Consider the following 22,896-nt stretch of genomic DNA (forward strand, 5'->3'; position numbering starts at 1 on the left):
AAAATGCCTCCCAAACTAGCTATACTGCCATATATAATGGGCACATGACACTTTCTTACATTTTTTATATAATGTTGCCATTCAATGCTCACACAAAATTGGCATTTATACCGGTGTACAATTCTTACCGCCATACAATGCCTAAATTAAAAATCCCATACAAATTATACTGTCATATAATTCTTATGCTTCACACACAATACTGCCATTCAATACCTAATTAAAGCTACAATTCAGCATACGAATAATACCGCTATACTCTGCCTGAATGACACTCCCATATGGAGCATGGGACAACAACCCAGTTCTCACCCATAACTATATGGTCTGCTCCACATAGTCCTATCTATGGCGCCATATGGTGCCTCCAAACAAACAACCCACACTATTGTTTCCTTTATGACCACGTGCAGTTAGAGAAGGGAACGGGAAGGGATCACAGCAGGCAGGGGTTGTCATATTTATAGTTACTCCAATTTCCGTCATGAATCCTGATGGACCTACCCTTTAAGAAGGACTGAACCCAGTGTTATTCTGTGTGAATATATATTAATATCCCTCAGTGACAGACGTGGTGAGCGGGAACATCTGGGGATGTGGAAATATTTGTGCAGATGCAGCGCTCTGTGTCTCCGGGGATAACCTGAAAAATGCTTCATAATGATCACATCTGTCTGCGGGATCTCAGATTAGGATCATAAAAAATGATCACCACGGGGTTAAAAGAGAAAAAATGTCATAAATCCACGTCACTATTTAACCATTACCTAATATTGAGACAGAAACACGGTTTTACTTGTTCACTGGATGACAGCATTGTGTGGTAAATATATGGCAGTACTAGAGGTGTGCCCGATGCTATCGCATCGAGAGGGAAGTGTGTGTGTACGTGTGTGTGTGAATACGTGTATGTGAGTGTGTGTGTGTGTATGTGAGTACATGTGTGTGTGTGTGTGAATACGTGTATGTGAGTGTGTGTGTGTGTATGTGAGTACGTGTGTATGTGAGTACGTGTGTGTGTGTGTGTGTATGTGAGTGTGTGTGTGTGAATACGTGTGTGTATGTGAGTGAGTGTGTGTGTGTGTGAGTACGTGTGTGCGTGTATGTGAGTACATGTGTGTGTATGTGAGTGTGTGGGTGTGTGTGTGTGCATGTGAGTACATGTGTGTGTGTGTATGTGAGTGTGTGTGTATGTGAATACATGTGTGTATGTGAGTACGTGTGTGTGTGTATGAGTACATGTGTGCGTGTATGTGAGTACGTGTGTGCGTGTATGTGAGTACGTGTGTGTATGTGAATACGTGTGTGTGTACGTGTGTGTGTATGTGAGTACATGTGTGTGTATGTGAATACGTGTGTGTGTACGTGTGTGTGTATGTGAGTACATGTGTGTGTATGTGAATACGTGTGTGTGTACGTGTGTGTGTATGTGAGTGTGTGTATGTGAGTACATGTGTGTGTATGTGAGTATGTGTGTGTATGTGAGTACGTGTGTGTATGTGAATACGTGTGTGTGTACGTGTGTGTGTATGTGAGTGTGTGTATGTGAGTACATGTGTGTGTATGTGAGTATGTGTGTGTATGTGAGTACGTGTGTGTGTATGAGTACGTGTGTGCGTGTATGTGAGTACGTGTGTATGTGAATACGTGTGTGTGTCTGTATGTGTGTATGTGAGTACGTGTGTGTGTGTGTATGTGAGTACATGTGTGTGTGTGTATGTGAGTACATGTGTGTGTATGTGAAAAAGTGTGTGTATGTGAAAAAGTGTGTGTATGTATGTGAGCACGTGTGTGTATGTGAATACGTGTGTGTGTATGTGAGTACGTGTGTGTGTATGTGAGTACATGTGTGTGTGTGTGTATGTGAGTGTGTGTGTGTGTGTGTATGTGAGTGTGTGTGTGTATGTGAGTGTGTGTGTGTGAGTGTGTGTGTATGTGAATACGTGTATGTGAGTGTGTGTGTATGTGAATACGAGTGTGTATGTGAGTATGTGTGTGTGTATGAGTACGTGTGTGCGTGTATGTGAGTACGTGTGTGTATTTGAATACGTGTGTATGTGAGTACGTGTGTGTGTATGTGAGTACATGTGTGTGTGTGTGTATGTGAATACGTGTGTGTATGTGAGTACGTGTGTGTGTATGTGAGTGTGTGTATGTGAATACGTGTGTGTGTGTATGAGTACGTGTGTGTGTATGTGAGTACGTGTGTGTGTGTGTATGTGAGTACGTGTGTGTATGTGAGTACAGGCGGCGGTGGGGGGGTTCAGCGACGGCAGGTCCAGTGGTGGGGGGGGTCCTGGCAGCGGCAGCGGGGGGGGTCCATCGGCGGCGGTGGTGGGGTCCAGGCGGTGTCCGCTGGTGGTCCTGGTACCACCAGCGGGTGCCATATTGGAATACCCAGCACTGGGGTATTTCAATATGGCGGACGGCGTACTTCCGGTCGGCGCGGTGGATTGTGGGATTTGGGGACATCCAGACGGAAGTGGATGGCAGACAATTTAAGGCAATTATATATATAGATTATATGAGCATTATATATATGGAATTATTATATGAGCACTATATGTGTGGAAGAATTATATGAGCACTATATATGTGGAAGAATTATATGAGCACTATATATGCAATTATTATATGAGTAATAATATAATAATAATACATTTTATTTTTATAGCGCCGTCATATTCCGCAGCACTTTACATTTCAGAGGGGATTTGTACAGACAATAGACATTACGGCATAACAATAATCACATACAGTAGATTATAACAAATACCAAGAGGAATGAGGGTCCTGCTCGCAAGCTTACAGTCTATGAGGAAAGAGGTAGACACGAAAGGTGGGTGGTAACAGTTGCCCTGATTGTATGGACCAGCCATAATGTTAAGTGTGTAACAGTACAGACACAGAGGGCTAATGGATGCATAAAGCATGTGGGAACATGATGCAGGGAACCTGGTTATGGTAAAACTTTTGGCTGTGCCACACAGGGATAGATTAGGTTAATGTGTTGAGGCGATAGGCCAGTCTGAATAAATGAGTTTTCAGGGCACGCTTAAAATTGTAGGGATTGGGGACTACTCGTATTGACCTGGGAAGTGCATTCCAAAGAATTGGCGCAGCACGTGTATAGTCTTGGAGACGGGAGTGGGAGGTTCTGATTATTGAGGATGCTAACCTCAGGTCATCAGCAGAACGGAGGGCGCGGGTAGGATGGTATACTGAAACAAGGAAGGAGATGTAGGGTGGTGCTGAGCCATGGAGGGCTTTGTGGGTGAGGGTAATAAGTTTGTACTGGATTCTGGAGTGGATGGGTAGCCAGTGTAAGGACTGGCACAAGGTAGAGGCATCGGTGTAACGATTGGTGAGGAATATGATCCTGGCTGCGGCATTCAAGAAAGATTGGAGGGGGGAAAGTTTGGTAAGAGGGAGACCGATTAGAAGAGAGTTACAGTAGTCCAGATGAGAATGAGTAAGAGAAACAGTAAAAATTTTTGCAGAGTCAAAGGTAAGAAAAGGTCGAATTCTAGATATGTTTTTGAGATGCAGATAGTACTATATATGTGGAATTATTATATGAGCACTATATATATGGAATTATTATATGAGCACTATATATATATATGTGGAAGTATTATATGAGCACTATATATGTGAAAGTATTATATGAGCACTATATAGCAGCTTTATTTGAATATTCTACAGAGAATAATTTAAGGACTGTATAGCGGTATTATTTGAAGATTTATGAAGGCACTGAATGCCAGTATTATGTGAGAGCTAAGGATGTGTCCTTCCCTACCTTTGTTCTTGGCTCAAAATTTTCCTAGCTTTGAAATAAAAAAACATTTGAGTTATTCTTTTGGGTCCTCTAAAGCAAACACTTTCATTTCCAAGGCTTGTTACCTTGGGATATTGTGAGCCAAAATGGAAGAAGGACACATCTGTGCATAAGGACTCGGGAGTTATTATTTAGGCACTGTTTGGCGGTTTTAATAGGACACAGAATGCCAGTTTCCTTAGGCATTAGATTGCAATATTTGGAAGCAACTTTACTTGCATACTATATGGTGTTATTATTTATGCATTGTATGACAGTCATATTGGGACATTGAATGGCAGATTTTTTAGGCATTAAATAGCAGTATTATGTGGACACAGTTTTATTTGTATACCGTATGGAGTTATTCAGTTACTGCGTGATGATATTATTGGGACATTGAAATGCAGGGGTTTTTTAGGCATAAATTTGCAGTATTATACAGACAGATTTATTTGGAAACAATATGCAGTCATTATTTAAGTATTGTATATTGGCGGTATTACTTCATCACTAATTAGCAGGTTTTTTAAGGCACGGAATGCCATTAATTTGTGAAAAAAATATAGCCATACTATTTCAAATAACACACCTCCAAATTATACCATCATACAAAGCTAAATAATGACTCCATACAGCAGTGCTTCTGAATCTGCGAGGAGCCCTATAGTTGTTGGTGATGTGACCGCATGCTGCACAATGCTTCCTATGGCTGCACTGGTTTAGCAACATCATTTACGGTACTCATTCTGCGCTTTTTCAATATTTAAAAAAAAACATAAAATACAGGACTCAGATTTTTAATTTGAGCCTGAAACTCCACTACAGATGGTGAGGACCAAGAGAAAAAAAACATCGAGAAGCCCTATAGTGTCCAAATAAACCTGTCATATACTGCCCACATAATACTGCCATTCAATGCCCAAATAAAGCTGCCATTTACAGTTTAAATAATAACGCCACACAGTGCATATCTAATACCTTCATACAGTACCTAAATGAAACTGCCATATACAGATGTATCCTGCCTAGCCTTTCTTCTTGGCTCAACATATCCTTAAATAAATGGCGCAAAAGGAATAAAAAAATATTTACATTACAGCACCTAAGTTTTTTTCTTTTTCAAAGTCGATCATCTCAGGATATTTTTAGCCGAAAGAAGAAAAGTCATAGAAGGGCACATCTGACAGTTCTATGTGGCTATTGTATGACGTTATTATATATGCACTGTGTGGAGGTATTATTTGGACACTGAATAGCGGCTTTGGTTAGGCATTACATGGGCACTAGATGTGGATTCTGTATGGAGTCGTCATTATTTCCCTTTGTATGAAAGTATTATATGGGTAGTATAGTATGGAAGTATTATTTACCACAATATGGCTGTATTCAGGTATAAACATTCAGGGCGAAAAGTGCACTTGTATGTGTGTTTTACATTTTGCACCCTATATTAGGAAACCACAGAGAAATACAAGTCCGGACTCCAGGCGAAAGAATATGAATCTGAAATATGCACATGGTCAGGACGGTAGTTTTTCTGGCCGGAGCTCAGATTATAGAATCAATATGAGGCGAAAATGTGATCCCGCGTCTCTCTCTGTATCATCAATTTACGCCATTACAAAGAAAAATCAATACAAAGTCTTTTACCTTTAGTTATCTAACCCCAATAAAGCTGTGGGATAGATTTCCTCCGCCACCCCCTGCCATGTTAAAAAGCGCACTGCAGTTACTTTGCAAATAAACGCCAGCTTTTGAAGAATTGTATCACCTGCAAAAACATAAACTAGTTCTGAGCTACAGCAAAAAGTGGCCGGGCTTGTAAATGACTTGTGATGGCGACGTTATAGCACAAGCAGGGCCAGCAACTTCCTGAAATACTGCATCTCTACCAACAGAGGGCAGCGGAGGGTGCCTTAGAATGCTCTGCCAAGACTCTTGTATTGGGCAGGTATCGTAAATATGTAATATTTTTTCACTGGTGTAAATGCCGCTGTTCTCCTGAATCCGGCGTCATCTTTTTTTTGTTCCTGCGCCTCTCCGTTCCTGAGATATGGCCCCCTCTTCCCTGTATATAAATATAGTCTGGTTAGCCAAATGGGCGTGGTCCAAAGATCATCTACTGGAGGACAATGCCCAGTTGGCTAACAAAACTCGATTTTTATACAGGAAAGAGAAGGCGATATCTTGGGAACGGAGAGGCACCGGAATAAAAGAAAAATAACGCCGGATTCAGGAGAACAGCAGCATTTATACTAGGCAATTTAAAAAATATATATTTATGTTAAATGGCAGGTTCTCTTCAAACTCTGCCACCCCTTTAATACGGCTGTTGTACAGAAAAAAGCATACCACCTGCAGCAGTCAAGGCATGCTGGGAGACGTCTGTAAATCAGGAATGAAAACCCGTTCATGGAGTGTAGATCCAGGTGCACTAATTAACCATTCATTTTTCATTGGGTTTCACTGTTTGGAATTAGAGGTTTATGGGGCTTTAAGTTGGATGTAATTGAGTCTCAGGCTGTAATTTAATATTCGTAAATGAGCATTTACCAATTAGGCGCAAAGCAAAGAATGGTGGAGAATGGGATCCACTGGTAGGAAGCTGGAAGTACACAGTGAGTTTTTTCATTTGAGTTTGCTGGCTTTGACAAATCTTTCCCAAAAATTTGATTTATGGCAAATAAATTTGCTTGAATCTCAGTATTTGAACACTTGTAATTGCTCAGAAAATGGAGAAGACAGAGAGAGAGGACCCCACTGACCATAAGAGCTTACACTCTAGAGGAGAGAGAGGACGCCACTGACCATAAGAGCTTACACTCTACAGGAGAGAGAGGACCCCACTGACCATAAGAGCTTACACTCTACAGGAGAGAGAGGACCCCACTGATCATAAGAGCTTACACTCTACAGGAGAGAGAGGACCCCACTGACTATAAGAGCTTATACTCTACAGGAGAGAGAGGACACCACTGACCATAAGAACTTACACTCTACAGGAGAGAGAGGACCCCACTGACCATAAGAGCTTACACTCTACAGGAGAGAGAGGACCCTACTGACCATAAGAGCTTACAATCTACAGGAGAGAGAGGACGCCACTGACCATAAGAGCTTACACTCTACAGGAGAGAGAGGACCCCACTAACCATAAGAGCTTATACTCTACAGGAGAGAGAGGACACCACTGACCATAAGAGCTTACACTCTACAGGAGAGAGAGGACCCCACTGACCATAAGAGCTTACACTCTACAGGAGAGAGAGGACGCCACTGACCATAAGAGCTTACACTCTACAGGAGAGAGGACCCCAATGACTATAAGAGCTTACACTCTACAGGAGAGAGAGAGGACCCCAATGACTATAAGAGTTTACACTCTACAGGAAAGCAAGTACCCCACTGACTATAAGAGCTTACAATCTACAGGAGAGAGAGGACCCCACTGACCATAAGAGCTTACACTCTACAGGAGAGAGAGGACCCCACTGACCATAAGAGCTTACACTCTACAGGAGAGAGAGGACCCCACTGACCATAAGAGCTTACACTCTACAGGAGAGAGGACCCCAATGACTATAAGAGCTTACACTCTACAGGAGAGAGAGAGGACCCCAATGACTATAAGAGTTTACACTACAGGAAAGCAAGTACCCCACTGACTATAAGAGCTTACAATCTACAGGAGAGGACCCCACTGACCATAAGAGCTTACGCTCTACAGGAGAGAGAGGACCCCACTGACCATAAGAGCTTACACTCTACAGGAGAGAGAGGACCCCACTGACCATAAGTGCTTACACTCTACAGGAGAGAGAGGACCCCACTGACCATAAGAGATTACACTCTACAGGAGAGAGGACCCCAATGACTATAAGAGCTTACACTCTACAGGAGAGAGAGGACCCCACTGACCATAAGAGCTTACACTCTACAGGAGAGAGAGGACCCCAATGACTATAAGAGCTTACACTCTACAGGAGAGAGAGGACCCCACTGACTATAAGAGCTTACAATCTACAGGAGAGAGAGGACCCCACTGACCATAAGAGCTTACACTCTACAGGAGAGAGAGGACCCTACTGACCATAAGAGCTCACACTCTACAGGAGAGAGAGGACCCCACTGACCATAAGAGCTTACACTCTACAGGAGAGGGAGGACCCCACTGACCATAAGAGCTTACACTCTACAGGAGAGAGAGGACCCCACTGACTATAAGAGCTTACACTCTACAGGAGAGAGAGGACCCCATTGACCATAAGAGCTTACACTCTACAGGAGAGAGAGGACCCTACTGACCATAAGAGCTCACACTCTACAGGAGAGAGAGGACCCCACTGACCATAAGAGCTTACACTCTACAGGAGAGAGAGGACCCTACTGACCATAAGAGTTTTTGGGTCGCTCTCGCACACCCAGGGCAGCGGGGTACTCGGTACCAGGCCGGTGTCCAGGTGGGAATGTGTCACAGCAGCGGTGACCCGGTCCGTGGCCCTGGGCGCCCAATATCATTGGCGGTGATGTTAATGGTGTGAAAGTTTATATGAATAGTTTGTGACGCCACCCGTGGTGTTTGGCAAGTAAGATGGTAAGCCAACGCTGCATACAGATCTGCTGGGACTGATGGTGTGGTGCAGCAGAGATGGTATAGCTCCCCACAGGTGGAGCTGCAGTCCCAGGGCAGTGTAGGTGCAATGGATGAGGAGAGGCGCAGAATGGTATGGAGGCTGGTACCCAGGTGTAGTGGTGCGGGAATAACTGGAGGCCACCAGAATATGCAGTTCTAAAGCTTTACTCACTGTTTGCAGTTCACACAACTGCCTGCCTCCGCACTGTGTTCTTCGGGTCAGGGCCCCAGCCAACCTCCAGGCAGGATAGGATTCTCCCTTCCACACTCCGCCAACATGTACCTTACTGAACGACTCCTCCAATGCGCCTTTAGGTGCGAAGCACTCCAGTACTTAGTTACCCTGGAATGCCTCTCTCTAGGTGTTCCTAGTCTTACTTGTATGACAGACAGCTGTAGCCTGTGTCATGATCTCAGTGCGGGTTTGACTCGCACACGTGGGGTTAATGTTTGGAACCAGTGCTGATTACTGGCATTTCTGGGGTTAAAGGTTGTGATCCCGGTGCAGGCTTACCTGCACACCTGGGGCTATGATTGTGGCCTCTCCCTGGTTCTGGGGGAGGCTTCTTATAGCTTCAGGACACTCCCATCCCTGTCAGTTATACTTTCGCCCTTGGCGTAGTGTGGAGACCCCTGAGTGTGTTTGTGCTGTGTTCTGGTTGCTTGATTCTCTGTGTATGACTCGGTCTGTTCTCTGGATATCGCTTTGGATTCTGCCTGGTACCTCCTATGTCTGTTTGGTTTTGATCTCTGCTTGGGCCTGATTATCCGCTCTGTCTCATCCCTGGTACTGTACTGTGATCCTGTGTATGACCTCTGGCTTTGTCTGACCTCCCGTCTGTGTATCCCTCCTATGCCTCGTTTGCCCGTACTGTTGTGACCTCCGTTTTGCCTGACTCTGAGTTGTTGTATGGTGTCCTGTCATATCTGAAAGCAGGACGCTAAGCCACGCCCCCTTGCAGTCACATGACCATAGGTCCCATGCAAGCGTGCTCATTTTCAGTGTCCGCAGGTCCCGTGCCTCTTTACTTTCCAGCGCTGACTGGACCCTGACACTAATAGTTGGAGCACGCCTGGTCACCGCTGCTGCCCTGCTCCCCAGGTAACTCTTAGCACTGCTTCTGTGCTCAGGACACGCGCACTGGCTCTATGAGCAAGTGTAGTGCGGTGTCTTTTGACAGCCTGCTTCGGGGACTCCTCTCTGCGTCCCGGCTCTCTATTCAGTTGCTGTTGTGTCCCAAGTCTATGATGGGAGTAAGGCGTTAGCGGCTCACTACTCCTCCGGTGTCTGTTGCCGGACATAAAGATCCAATCAACCTCGGGGACCGGGCCCCGACCTTTGCGCTCTGGACTGGAAGGGTTCTCTCTCTTTCTTCAACCAGCTTCCCACCGCCACCGTCCTTCTATTCTCCTTCGTTCCGATCTGTTCTATCTTTCTTATGGAATCTGTAGTCTCCAGTCTACGTCTTTCTTCTTCTCTTCCTTTCCAAGGGAGCTCGTTCCACTAAGACCAGTCCTCAGCCTCTCCTGACTGACTGCCATTCTCCGCCTTGAGCTCCTCTCAGGCTGACCTGCTGTCAGCCTGCTCTCTCTCTCTGGGACTCACCCCAGACTGACCTGAAATCCTACACCTTCCCTCTCTTTTATAGCTAACTCCACCTGCCTCCCCAGCACCTCTCGTGTTACGAAGCCAGGGACCACAAAAGGCACCCTATGACCTTTCCAGCATAAAGCATGGATGGGTCCCTGCTGAACTATCCTGTGTGTAGGGTGCAGGTGTTGGAATGCGGAAAGGAGTTCCCAGCCTACCTGGATGGTGGGGCACTACACCTTAGGAGAAGGTGCAGTACCTCTGTGGCGACTGAAGCCTCAGGGGCGCCACACTTACACTCTACAGGAGAGAGAGGACCCTACTGACCATAAGAGCTTACACTCTACAGAAGAGAGAGGACCCCGCTGACCATAGCAGCTTACACTCTACAGGAGAGAGAGGACCCCACTGACCATAAGAGCTGACACTCTACAGGAGGGAGAGAGAGGACCCCACTGACCATAAGAGCTGACACTCTACAGGAGAGAGAGGACCCCACTGACCATAAGAGCTGACACTCTACAGGAGGGAGAGAGAGGACCCCACTGACCATAAGAGCTGACACTCTACAGGAGGGAGAGAGAGGACCCCACTGACCATAAGAGCTGACACTCTACAGGAGGGAGAGAGAGGACCCCACTGACCATAAGAGCTTACACTCTACAGGAGAGAGAGGACCCCACTGACCATAAGAGCTGACACTCTACAGGAGTGAGAGATTTACTCGGTGACTCTGGAGATGTAATACGATGGTCATAGATAGACAGTGGATGAAGGTTTTATTTAGGCATTACAGTACAGTATTATGAAGGCAATATACTGCAATGCTACAATATGTCTGTATGGGAGTATTTTCTGAGTCCTGTATATTATGGCGATGGTATATTATTTGTTTATGGCAGAATTATCTTAGCACCATATAGCATAATTCTATAGGTGATATTTACAGTAATATAGCGATGTTTCTGGAGTTTGAACTTTAACCTTTATCTTTCCTTAGAGACTTGTTATCACGATAGATAAGCATTGTAGCCCTTGAACTGAATGAAGCTGAGCTGCAATACCACACACAACCTGTGGACAGGTGTGGCGCTGTCTATGAAAGAAAGCATCCTTTCTTTTCTAGATGTCGCGCAGGCAGTACTTTCATAGTGGCTTTTGAGCAATTGAGGGTGGTCTTGCTCTGGAGACCCCGATCTCCATTAAGGGGGTTTGCTCCCATCTGGGGACGTTGCTATCGGAACAGAGTTTGTTACGTACTCGGAAATTTTCGGAACTCTCATGGAAATTAATGGAGGCCATGACTCCAATCTTGAAAATGCAAAAGGGATTTATACCCCCAACCTGTCAGTAAGCCATATGTGACAATCTATGAGAGTAATGAATTACTGTCATGGGTTACCTCAATTTATGGGACGTTCGCATATTTGTCACATTGTGGCACAACTCGACAGAGAATGAAGTGAGCCAAGGCCGGTGAACGCCTCGCTCTATAAATATTTTTCCCTGCTCTTCCAGGATTATCGGCACATGACGGATCTGAGATGACACAACATGAGATTCCCCGTGTTCCTCTCTTAAATAATCTCTCGCTGGCATCCATCACATAGGCGCCCACCCCTGGTTATGTCCCCGGTATTGACAAATCCATCAATCACTGCAATTTAACTATCTCGTTCCTGGCAGTGTTCTACTCCAGACCCAGGAGGTAATTCACCTGCCAGAAGACGAGTCACAGCCAACATGACAAATGGCGCCCTCCTATCCGAATATATTATCTATGCAAACGTGCACCGTGCAAAGTCTGCTTAAAGGGAGACACTCCTGGATCACTTCTTCATCTCCGACCTACTGACACTTGTGGGCTACCGTAATACCAGAGGAGACTGAAGGCAATGTTCGGAGACGAGCATCGTGGCAGCGATATTATCATTTACGGCGGTGGGTTAGACCGTGAGTCCTGTGAATGTATTGGCCTAGATTTCAAGAAGTGTCAGCTTTACTGGGAAATGAAAATGAAGACGTGCGAGGAAAGGCGCGGCGCTCCACCGGAGAGACCCTTTCCTTTGTGTAAAATCTGGGCCATTGTATTTTTAATGCTGAAACCAATTGTGCAGAGGCCTATTAACACCGGAAAATCAATGTGTGCACCAAGGGTGTCAGATATGGGGAGACTGGGAACATAATTACTATATATCTGTATTCTCTGTACATATTTTTTCTTAAAGGGCGTTGTAAAGGGCGCTTTCCAATTTGACACTGGGCGTAGACAAACGGAACTGTGTGAAGAGCAGAGGTGTTATTGAAGTGACGCCCAAAAATTATAGTGTACTATACAGACTAATATATTAAACCCCGTCCCAGGGAAAGGGCCACAGACAGCTGGGTGTCTCACAAAATGCCTCAAATGTTCGTAGAAACTCATAATTGCCGACACATTTTGGGTCCAGATTCCAAGGATCTGCCACAAAATCGGGACTGCTGTCAAGTATGTAGTGGGTCCTATTAACTGGAATAGGGACCATGCATGGACAATAGGCAATAACCTCTGCAGCTGTCCCCCGGTGTACACTAGAGTTTATCTACGACAAGCAGTAGAGCGCACCTACACAACTCCTTTAAGAGCGTGTATACAACCAATGCAGTTGCTTCAATGTATGTAAAATATCAGGTGAAGAAACTTTGAAAACAATCAATATATCTCCATGGTAACAGACTACAAACGAACATTCCGTAGTCTGATCCTGGTGACTTCTTATTTCACCATTTCTCTTAGGTTACTAGCAAATGAGAGCAGAGGGAGACGAGGAGTAAAAAAATGGCTGAATTAAACTAGAAACTTATTTGATTGCAACCTGCTCCCATGGAGACATACAGTAAGCCTGAACAGGAGCTGTAACCACAAAATGCAGATGTAGTTGAAGTAGTACAAGAAATACATTGCAAAAACTGACATACCCTTAAAAGAAATCTGTCAGAGGATCAACCCTCCTAAGTCGTCTATATGAGCACGAAGATCAGGAGAGCAGTCTGTCAGTCATTACATGTCTCACACTAGCAACACTCCCTTTCATTTAAAATAATCTCTGGAGGCAGATTTTTGGGAGTGATCTATATCCCACCCATGGATCTTAACAGCTCATTTACATATTAGGAAAAATGTCGATTTCTCTGGAATAAGACATGGGATCACAGATATCAAGGGATCATTTTATTCAGCTTCCTATGACCTACGTGCTTATATCGACTACGTAGAAGGGTTGATCCTACTGACAGATTCCCTTTAGCATCATGCCGTGGCCAATCACGTGGCCTCCAGCGAAAAGCCGAAAAGGAGGTAACATGGCATGTCGTTTCCATGAAGACGCTATCCAATCCTATAGATTAGCAGGGATCCCATCAGTCCGATCCCCACTGATCAGACTTTTATTACTGATAATAAGTCATCATTGTATTAATAACATCTATGCTAAGGAATCTTAGGATGATCTCTCACATCCCCGAATATCGTGCACCTGTTCAAATGTAATTTCCGGAGTTTACAGCTTCTTTTTGAGAAAGTAGATTAGTATTTAGGATGACATCAAGTTATAAGAAATCCCATTATTGTTTTTTTTTAGCTTTAAATAAAACTCTATACGGTGAGCTATGTCAGGCTTTGTGATAAACGCTTTATATCTGGATTATGAGTTTTTCTAATACTTTGCTGGGTTTTGTCGATCTTTATGGTTCACTTTAGTTGAATGCTTAGGCTGAGGGATCTCGCTCATTACAATGGGAGAAATGATAATCGATCAGCAGGGTCATTACAAAATAGGGATTTTTTTTCTTATATTCTACGCACTATAAGCAAATTGCGAATAGTCAACAAAGACATCATGTCCTAATAACAAGAAGCATTTGTGTACTACTTCCCCTTACCAAATAAATTACCATTTACAATAGGTCATGTCACAGCTCACCTCCTCCTCCTCCTCCTGTACAAGGACTGATAACACCTCTATATACAGTAGATAACACAGGATCCACCATTTACAATAGGTGATGTCACAGCACACCTCATCCTCCTGTACAAGGACTGTTAACACCTCTCTATACAGTAGATAACACGATCCATCATTCACAATAGGTGATGTCACAGCTCACCTCCTCCTGTACAAGGACTGATGACACCTCTATATACAGTAGATAACATTGGATCTACCATTCACAATAGGTGATGTACAGGAGGAGGAGGTGAGCTGTGACATCATCTATTGTGAATTCTGGATCCTGTGTTATCTAATGTATATAGAGGTGTCATCTGTCCTTGTGCAGGAGGAGTAGGAGGAGGAGGAGGTGAGCTGTGACAAGGACTGATAACCCCTCTATATACAGTAGATAACTAGATAACACTAGATCCACCATTCACAATAGGTGATGTCACAGCTCACCTCCTCCTCCTCATGTACAAGGACGGATAACACCTCTATTTACTGTACATTAGATAACACAGGATCCATCATTCACAATAGGTGATGTCACAGCTCACCTCCTCCTCCTGTGCAATGACTGATAACACCTCTATATACAGTAGATAATACAGGATTATGATAATGACAGAATATACAGTATGGGGTTGTTACTTACTTGTTCTGGTGCCGCGCACCCTTCAGGTGTGCATGATACTGCTCCACCGAATTCAGCACCATGTTGCAGGTGTTACAGGAGTAGCTGCTCCGTAATGCTGAAAAAGCACAAAAAAAATGAAACGATTGAGAACAGAGACCCTGAAACGGGAAGGTGTAAACTGACGTTATACTAAACCTAGGAGATGGATTGTCTACTGTCATATCATTTTCCATGGTTTCCAACACCCACAATAATTAGAAACAATCCCAAGTCCCAAAAGGCACCAAAACTCGGAGTCCTCTGGTTTTGGACCTTTCCAAACAAACATCCCTAGTTCATAACCAATATATTGCTAAGTGTTTCAAATATTACTAATAATGATAATGTTGGATATTAAACAGTAAAAATAATATAATTCAATATTTATGTCATATTCTACATTTGTTCCCCACGAGATCAACACTTAAAGGAAACCTGTGACATAAACACAGCCCTTTCTAATAGTGATATGTTATAGAGCAGGAGGAGCTGAGAAGATTGATATATAGGTTTATGGGGAAAGATTCACTGTAACCTGTAATAATTCACGCTAATTTCAGCATTTTCCAGGCTTCGGAGTCCAGTGGGCGGTCCTACTCAGTGTCAATCATGGAATCGTCCTGCCCACAGGACTCCTGAGCATAAAATGAATGGGTCAACAAATGACTAATTAGACTAGTCAAGTTATATATCAATCTGCTCAGCTCTTCCTCCTCTGTATCACGCCGTCTACAGATCTGACGCTACATTCAATAGAATCTTTTTTTTTAATATGGAAACCTAGTGAAAGGAATAGTACATTTCTGATTTTTCTTAGGGATTTTCCAATCAGATAGGTCACCAGTGTTTGATCTTTAGGCATCGACCCTGAAGACCCCTGCGGATGATCATTGATGGCTAAGGACCCGCAGGACATCAGTGTTTACTTCTAGAAAATCCCCCTTTAAGAGTAATTTCACAATAGCATTATACATAAGATGTAAATTTTTAAAAGGTTGAAACTTACCAACATTTATATTGGGTTTTTTTTTTTTTTTTGCCTCATTTTTGCGATTTGTTCCCTGTTTAACAGGAATTTGCTCTTCGCATTATCATTTATATTACATTTGCAGGTTATAAATATTTAAATTACAAATCCCAGGGTAGACGCCGTCCATGCAATAAATGCGCGGATAATTGTAGGACATGCCTGGGCACCTTAATCCACAATTCTCTGGATAGTTATTATTGGACTTGTAATGTAATGTGTGCAAATAAAACAAATACAGTCAGTGCGCCATCAACAATAAAGATCGACTCATAGAGGATGTCAGTGCCATCTCTGCTGACTTTCCTGTTTTAGTAAATACCTCGTTAATTCCCCATTAAATAATCCCTCAGCATCTTTTCTTAGAAGCTCGTGCTATTCTACGCCTCTGTTATTCCTCCTGGAAATGTATGACTAAATGGACAACTGGGGGTTACTATTCTGAGATGTCAAAGAGGCGTGTCTCTAAGCAGTCATCTCTGATAGGACAATACCAGACAGGGTAGACACACCCCCAACTTATAACACCCTTATAACACCCAGTTATCATTATATATCTACAATTCTATTAGGAATAACTGAGGAGCCGAGATAAAAAAAAAAAAAAAGATGCTCCGTAATGATTATATTATGGGGAATTATTAAAATCGACATGTCAGTGGAGCAGGAATTCTTTTTATTTAATACATTGACTATAAATGTATTTGATGTTATTGGGCAAAGCGTTATCTTTTACTATACAGGTTTAGCAGAGCTGAACATGACAACACAAGGACTAGCTGCTGCTAAAAGCACCTGTTTTAATTTTTGCATCCAGTCCTACAGAAAAAAAACACAGATAAACACAGCTCTGCTGCATTAACAACCATAGCTCTCCTGCATTCATAAACACAGTTCTGTTGCATAAAAAACACAGCTCTGCTGTATTGTCAAACACAGCTCTACTGCACCGAAAAACACAGCTCTGCTGCAATGACAAACACAGGTCCGCTGCATTGACAAACACAGCACTTCTGCACTGATAAACAGAGCTCTGCTGCACTGACAAACACAACTCAGCTGCAATGACAACCACAACTCTGCTGCACTGACAAACACAGCTCTGAGCAATGACAAACACAGCTCTACTGCACTGACAAACACAGCTCGGAGCAATGACAAACACAGCTCTGCTGCACTGACAAACACAGCTCGGAGCAATGACAAACACAGCACTTCTGCACTGACAAACACAGCTCTGCTGCACTGACAACCACAACTCTGCTGCACTGACAAACACAGCTCTGCTGCACTGACAAACACAGCTCTGCTGCACTGACAAACACAGCTCTGCTGCACTGACAAACACAGCTCTGCTGCTCTGATAAACACAGCTCTGCTGCATTGACAAACAAAGCAATGCACTGATAAACACAGCTCTACTGCAATAACAAACACAGCTTTGCTGCTCTGATAAACACAACTCTGCTGCATTGAGAAACACATCCCTGCTGCACCGACAAAACACAACTCTACTGCATTGACAAACACAGCTCTATAATGAATAATGCTACTGAAGATAATGGTTGGTGGTATATAAATGACTTTTGGCCTCGGATCATGTCATAGAAAGTGTAGGAAGCCCATTATTAGAAAACAAAAATCTGCTTATATTCCAGGGACAGCGCCCATTAATCCACTGGATGTGGGGTTTTCAGCTTTCAAGTGAATGGGACTAAGACGCAATACCAGTCACAACCCATATGTAAGGATGGCGCTGTATTAGGGCATAGAAAACTACTTTAAATTACTTGTCTTACATAGTGAAAACCATAATTAAATCACCAGTAATTAAATGCTCTTAAGATTTTCTGCTATTTTGACAATCTGGCAATACAATCAGGACACTTAGGTCCAACCCATGCAGAAGCTTAAATAACAGCAGGGCTCAGCCAAGGTGAGCTTCAGTTATATGGGCCACATAGAGCCCTCATTATAGCACATCCTCGGCTTAAAGGGAAACTGTCATGACAAAATTCTTACTGAAACTAATAATCTGGCTGTATAGGTCATAGCTCAACAATAAAAATGATACCTGTCTTGTAGTCATCAGATGAGCCAGCGCTGAGGAACCAAGCTGTGAAGCCACATGCAAATTAGACGGGAAATGCATTGGGGGCGTGTTGGCGTACTCACTTGACACACCCTCAATGCACTTCCTGGCTAATTTGCATGTAGCTTCAATGCTTGATATCTCAGTGCTGGAACACTGGAATACTACAAGACAGGTATCATTTTTATTATTATTCTACGCTCTACACACCCATACCACTAGTTATAATAGTTTAATCGACCTAATGGATTTCTTTTAATAAAGCCTGTAACATTTTTACTATTTAATGAAGCCTTGATGATACCATTTATTAATTTATTTTTTTCCCCAAAGGGGATATAAATCCCTAAACAAAGAGATAAAATATTGGAGCCAAATTGCACCTGTGTGAGCGACCCCTTGTGGTGGTGATGGTAAGTACATGCAGAACGGCAGGGTTATTATCTGACATGCTGCCACTGTTTTAACACCCATGACATGGCCGGCGCTGGCAGAATATAATCCTATCTCCTCTGGATATAATAAAGGCGCACCTAATGAACACGACAGTGTCATCTACACTAAAGGCAGAGACAGAAGAATAAATAAATGCCAGCCATGAGACTATGGTCCAAGATTGATTGCATGCTGCAGGTCTCCTCCCTCCATTTCTCAGAGCTGTCATCCTGACTTCCAATAATAAGTGACGTGCAGCCATCGCTCGCATTGCGCCGCTGTATAAATCACAGAACATGTCAAGGACATTACTTGTCTTGTCACTCTCTGGCTGCCTAGTGCACGGAAAGAGTTGTTGAAGCATTGGAGCGGCTGCCGATATTGAAGACCAAGCGAGTCTATTGCGGGTGACAGTGACATCATGGGGGAGGGCGACATTCTGGATCCATATTTTTGGCCTCAATCAATCGAAACATTTGCTTAAAGGAAAAATTGCGCTAAAAACATATAGAGTACATATACCGCCATACATAAACCCAAGAGATATATAGTATACTTATGGGTCAAGCAAAACAAAAATGTGAAAAGTTGACATACAGAAATTTGTGGTCTCATTTATATACAGTTGTGTGAAAAAGTGTTTGCCCCTTCCTGATTTCCTATTCTTTTGCATGCTTGTCGCACTTAAATGTTTCAGATCAGAAAACAGATACAAATATTAGACACAGATAACACAAGTAAACACAGTTTATAAATGAAGGTCTTTATTATTAAGGGAAAAAGAAATCCAAACCTACAGGGTCCTGTGTGAAAAAGTGATTAGCCTCATTTTTAAAACATAACATAAATTAACTATGGTTTATCCCATCTTTGGGAAACTGAGTTCGAATTCCACATCTGCACCCAGACCTGATAACTGCCACACCTGTTCTCAATCAAGAAATCACTTAAGTAGGACCTGCCTGACAAAGGTAAGCAGAACAAAAGATCCTCAAAAGATAGACATCAAGCCGCGATCCAAAGAAATTCTGGAACAAATGAGAAAGCTCCTAACTTACAAAAAGTTTAAACGGGTTGTCCATATTTAGTGGTATTTTTTTTTTTTTTAATTAGCTTTTAGATAAAAAAAAATAATTTTTGTAATTGTGTTTAATTGAAAATGTTGCACCATTCATCTTCTATAACATTTGTGATACACTGTTTATCTCTAACTGCAGAATGGGTTAACAGAGAATCCATCAGTGAGCTCATTGCGAAAGTCCGATGGAAGAACTTCTCACTCTATTATCTGTCTTTTCCTGAGCTTCCCTCAGATCACATCGAAGTTGAATGTTCAGAGAAATATAAGACCCTGTGAGTCTTAACGGCGCAAATTTTTTATATTGAAACCAAATTTCAAAAATTATTTTTAGCCCTAAATATTTGCATTTAAGTAAATAAAAAAAAATATCACAGTAAATATCACTCCGTCATCATACCCTAAATACAAACCAAAGACCAAACCCCCCTATACATAGACAGGTCACACACCTGTCCTAAATAATTAGACTCTGAAATAAGTATAGACCCAAGGCCAGACCCTGTAAAGAAAGGGATACAGATTCCAGACCAATCTCACCAACCATATAGCCCCCAGAATGTTATATACACAGACCCCAGTGTAGGCTCCCCCATTTAAATAGACCCCAGTCTAGTGCCCAGTTTATACAAACGCTAGACCAGACCCCACTATTTATACAGATCCCAGACGAGACTCAATATTAATACAGACTAGAGTCCTCATTTATACAGACCCCAGACCAGATTTCCCAGTGTAATACTGATAGCACTGAACAGTGTAGCTGTGAATCCAGCGCTGGCTTTTTTTCAGAGTGAATGATGCTTTTGAGAGGCATTGTTAGGAAAAGAATAAAGCAGATTTCTCTGATAAGATTTATAAAGTTTCTTATATTCGCTTATACATCTGATTTATATAAAGGTGGTTTGAATAGAAATGGCCATTTAACTGTTTTTATCCCAGAAAAATGATTATTCAATGTTAAATTTGCCTCTGTAATTTGACTTGCAATGAAGCCTGTGCCCTATATGAAGAGGCAAGTCATATGGTAAAAGGAAATTTTGGATGGCTCGGTTGCCTATTCTTACATCTTTTCTCAGACTCCCCGCCGTCGCTTCTTACGTCTGTGTTATGTAAGGGTATAATAACATGAAAAACATTGTATTTTTCTCCTCTGAATGCATCAGGTCGGAGCAGGAACGATCCTAATGAAGGTGGAGAGTGAGGAGATGGCAGCGGATCTGTCAGCCCAGTTGTAATTCAATTAGCAAGCACCAAACGACATGCTCTGGTTAATAAATGTATTCAATATTCCCTAAAGCGCGGGATTGTTTGGAGCCGTTTGACCACACTAATGTAGATTAGAAATCTGAACGCCATCAGCTATTCCCACGTGCGAGATGGGGGTTTATGGCGCAGTGTCAGTGAGGAGCGCGTTATAATATGTGATCCGCCGCCTCTCCGTACAACACAATTATTTCGGTCTTATTATCATGTCTTCAAGGCATCAGCGCAGCCTTTCATTAACCCCTAACTAGGTGCATGAACAGAATGACGAGTGACACAAAAAGCCAGCAAGTTGCCATCAAAAAGGGACCAGTTTTAAAGGAGTTTTCCAGTTTTGGAAAAAAAACCCTACTCTATTTAAAAGGAGAAAACAAAACTATGCTGTACTCCACCCCTCACCGAGCGCTACGCCTCCACCGCTGATCCTGGTGTCTTGTTATTCATCACGTTGACAGCGCTGCTGCTAATCAGTGAGATTAGCGGCTCTGGGCAGCACGTGCTGTCAACTAGGGTAGAACTACTGAACTCACTGATTGGTTGATGTCAGCACTGCAGACAATAACTAACACGGATAGAACACATGAAAAAAATCACACATTTGAAAGGGGCCTTAGTCTCACTGATTGCAAAAAATCCTGCATACAGCCATATCATCTTTGTGGACAAACATTGGTACTAGTATCTATAGTGTTGCTCCTACTTACCAACTGTGTAATTGATAGCAAGGGTATACAAATCCCACCCATGAGTGACCTTGACCCGCCCATGAACACCCCTAACCCACCCATGAACACCTCTGAACTGCCCAGGGGCTCCAACTATTGGTGGACGATCATTGGTAGTAGTATCAGGAAAGATCTTTGAACAAATTATTAAACAACATGTATGTCAATACCTGGATAAGAATGAAGTGATTAAACAGAGTCAGCATGGGTTTCTAACTAATAAGTCATGTCAGACTAACTTAATTTCCTTCTATGACGGTATCACTGATTGGGTGGATCAAGGAAATGCTGTAGATATAGTATATCTTGACTTCAGCAAAGCATTTGACAAAGTCTCTCATACAATCCTTATTGAAAAAATGACTAAGTATGGAATGGAAAAGGCAACTGTTAGGTGGATTCATAACTGGCTTAGTGATCGGACCCAAAGAGTGGTCGTAAATGGCTGTACATCCAGTTGGAAGAATGTCTCAAGTGGGGTACCACAGGGCTCTGTCCTGGGCCCTGTATTGTTCAACATCTTTATCAACGATTTAGATGAAGGAATTGAGGGTAAACTGATTAAATTTGCTGATGACACAAAGCTAGGAGGGATAGCTAATACTAGAGAAGAGAGAGAGAGGATTCAAAAAGATTTAAATAAACTGGAGAAGTGGGCAGCAACTAACAGAATGGTTTTTAACAGGGAGAAATGCAAAGTACTACATCTGGGCAATAAAAATGAAAAAAGCATATATAGAATGGGAGGAATAGGGCTAAGTGACAGCACATGTGAAAAAGACTTGGGTATACTAATAGATCACAGACTGAATATGAGTCAACAGTGTGATGCAGCAGCAAAAAAGGCAAATGCAATTCTAGGATGTATTAACAGAAGCATACAGTCTAGATCACGTGAAGTCATTATTTCCCTCTACTCCTCTTTGGTCAGACCTCATCTGGAATATTGTGTCCAGTTTTGGGCACCACATTTTAAAAAAGACATCAACAAACTGGAGCAAGTTCAGAAAAGAGCGACCAGAATGGTGACCGGTCTGCAAACCCTGTCTTATGAGGAAAGGTTGCAGGATTTGGGAATGTTTAGTTTGCAAAAGAGAAGACTGAGAGGAGACTTAATAGTTGTCTACAAATATCTAAAGGGCTGTCACATTGTAGAAGGATCAACTTTATTCTCATTTGCACAAGGAAAGACTAGAAGCAATGGGATGAAACTGAATGGGAAGAGACACAGATTAGATATTAGAAAAAACTTTTTGACAGTTAGAGTGATCAATGAGTGGAACAGGCTGCCACGAGAAGTGGTGAGTTCTCCTTCAATGGAAGTCTTCAAACAGAGGCTGGACAGACATCTGACTGGGATGATTTAGCGAATCCTGCTTTGAGCAGGGGGTTGGACCAGATGGCCCAGGAGGTCCCTTCCAACACTACGATTCTATGATTCTATGATTCTATCAATAGTACTTATAGTGGTGCCCCTACTTACCAACATTAGAATTGATAGCATGGATATACTAATCCCACCCATGAGTGACCTTGACCCACCCATGAACACTTCTTACCCACCCATGAACACCTT

The 22,896-nt window shown here is 42.8% G+C and overlaps 1 protein-coding gene across 2 annotated transcripts in view; it reads right to left on the bottom strand.

The window, feature by feature from the left end:
- Nucleotides 1-22,896, bottom strand: part of ZMAT4 (zinc finger matrin-type 4) — a 436,096-nt gene that overhangs the window by 99,425 nt on the left and 313,775 nt on the right. For both annotated transcript variants that reach the window (XM_073552848.1, XM_073552849.1), the window contains exon 6: nucleotides 14,677-14,773. In XM_073552848.1, coding sequence (XP_073408949.1) covers nucleotides 14,677-14,773 — 97 coding nt within the window. The remainder of the gene's footprint in view (nucleotides 1-14,676; nucleotides 14,774-22,896) is intronic.

The sequence above is a fragment of the Dendrobates tinctorius genome, unplaced genomic scaffold, assembly GCF_039654945.1.
Source record: "Dendrobates tinctorius isolate UK_male_01 unplaced genomic scaffold, ASM3965494v1 ptg000196l, whole genome shotgun sequence".
NCBI lineage: Eukaryota > Metazoa > Chordata > Amphibia > Anura > Dendrobatidae > Dendrobates > Dendrobates tinctorius.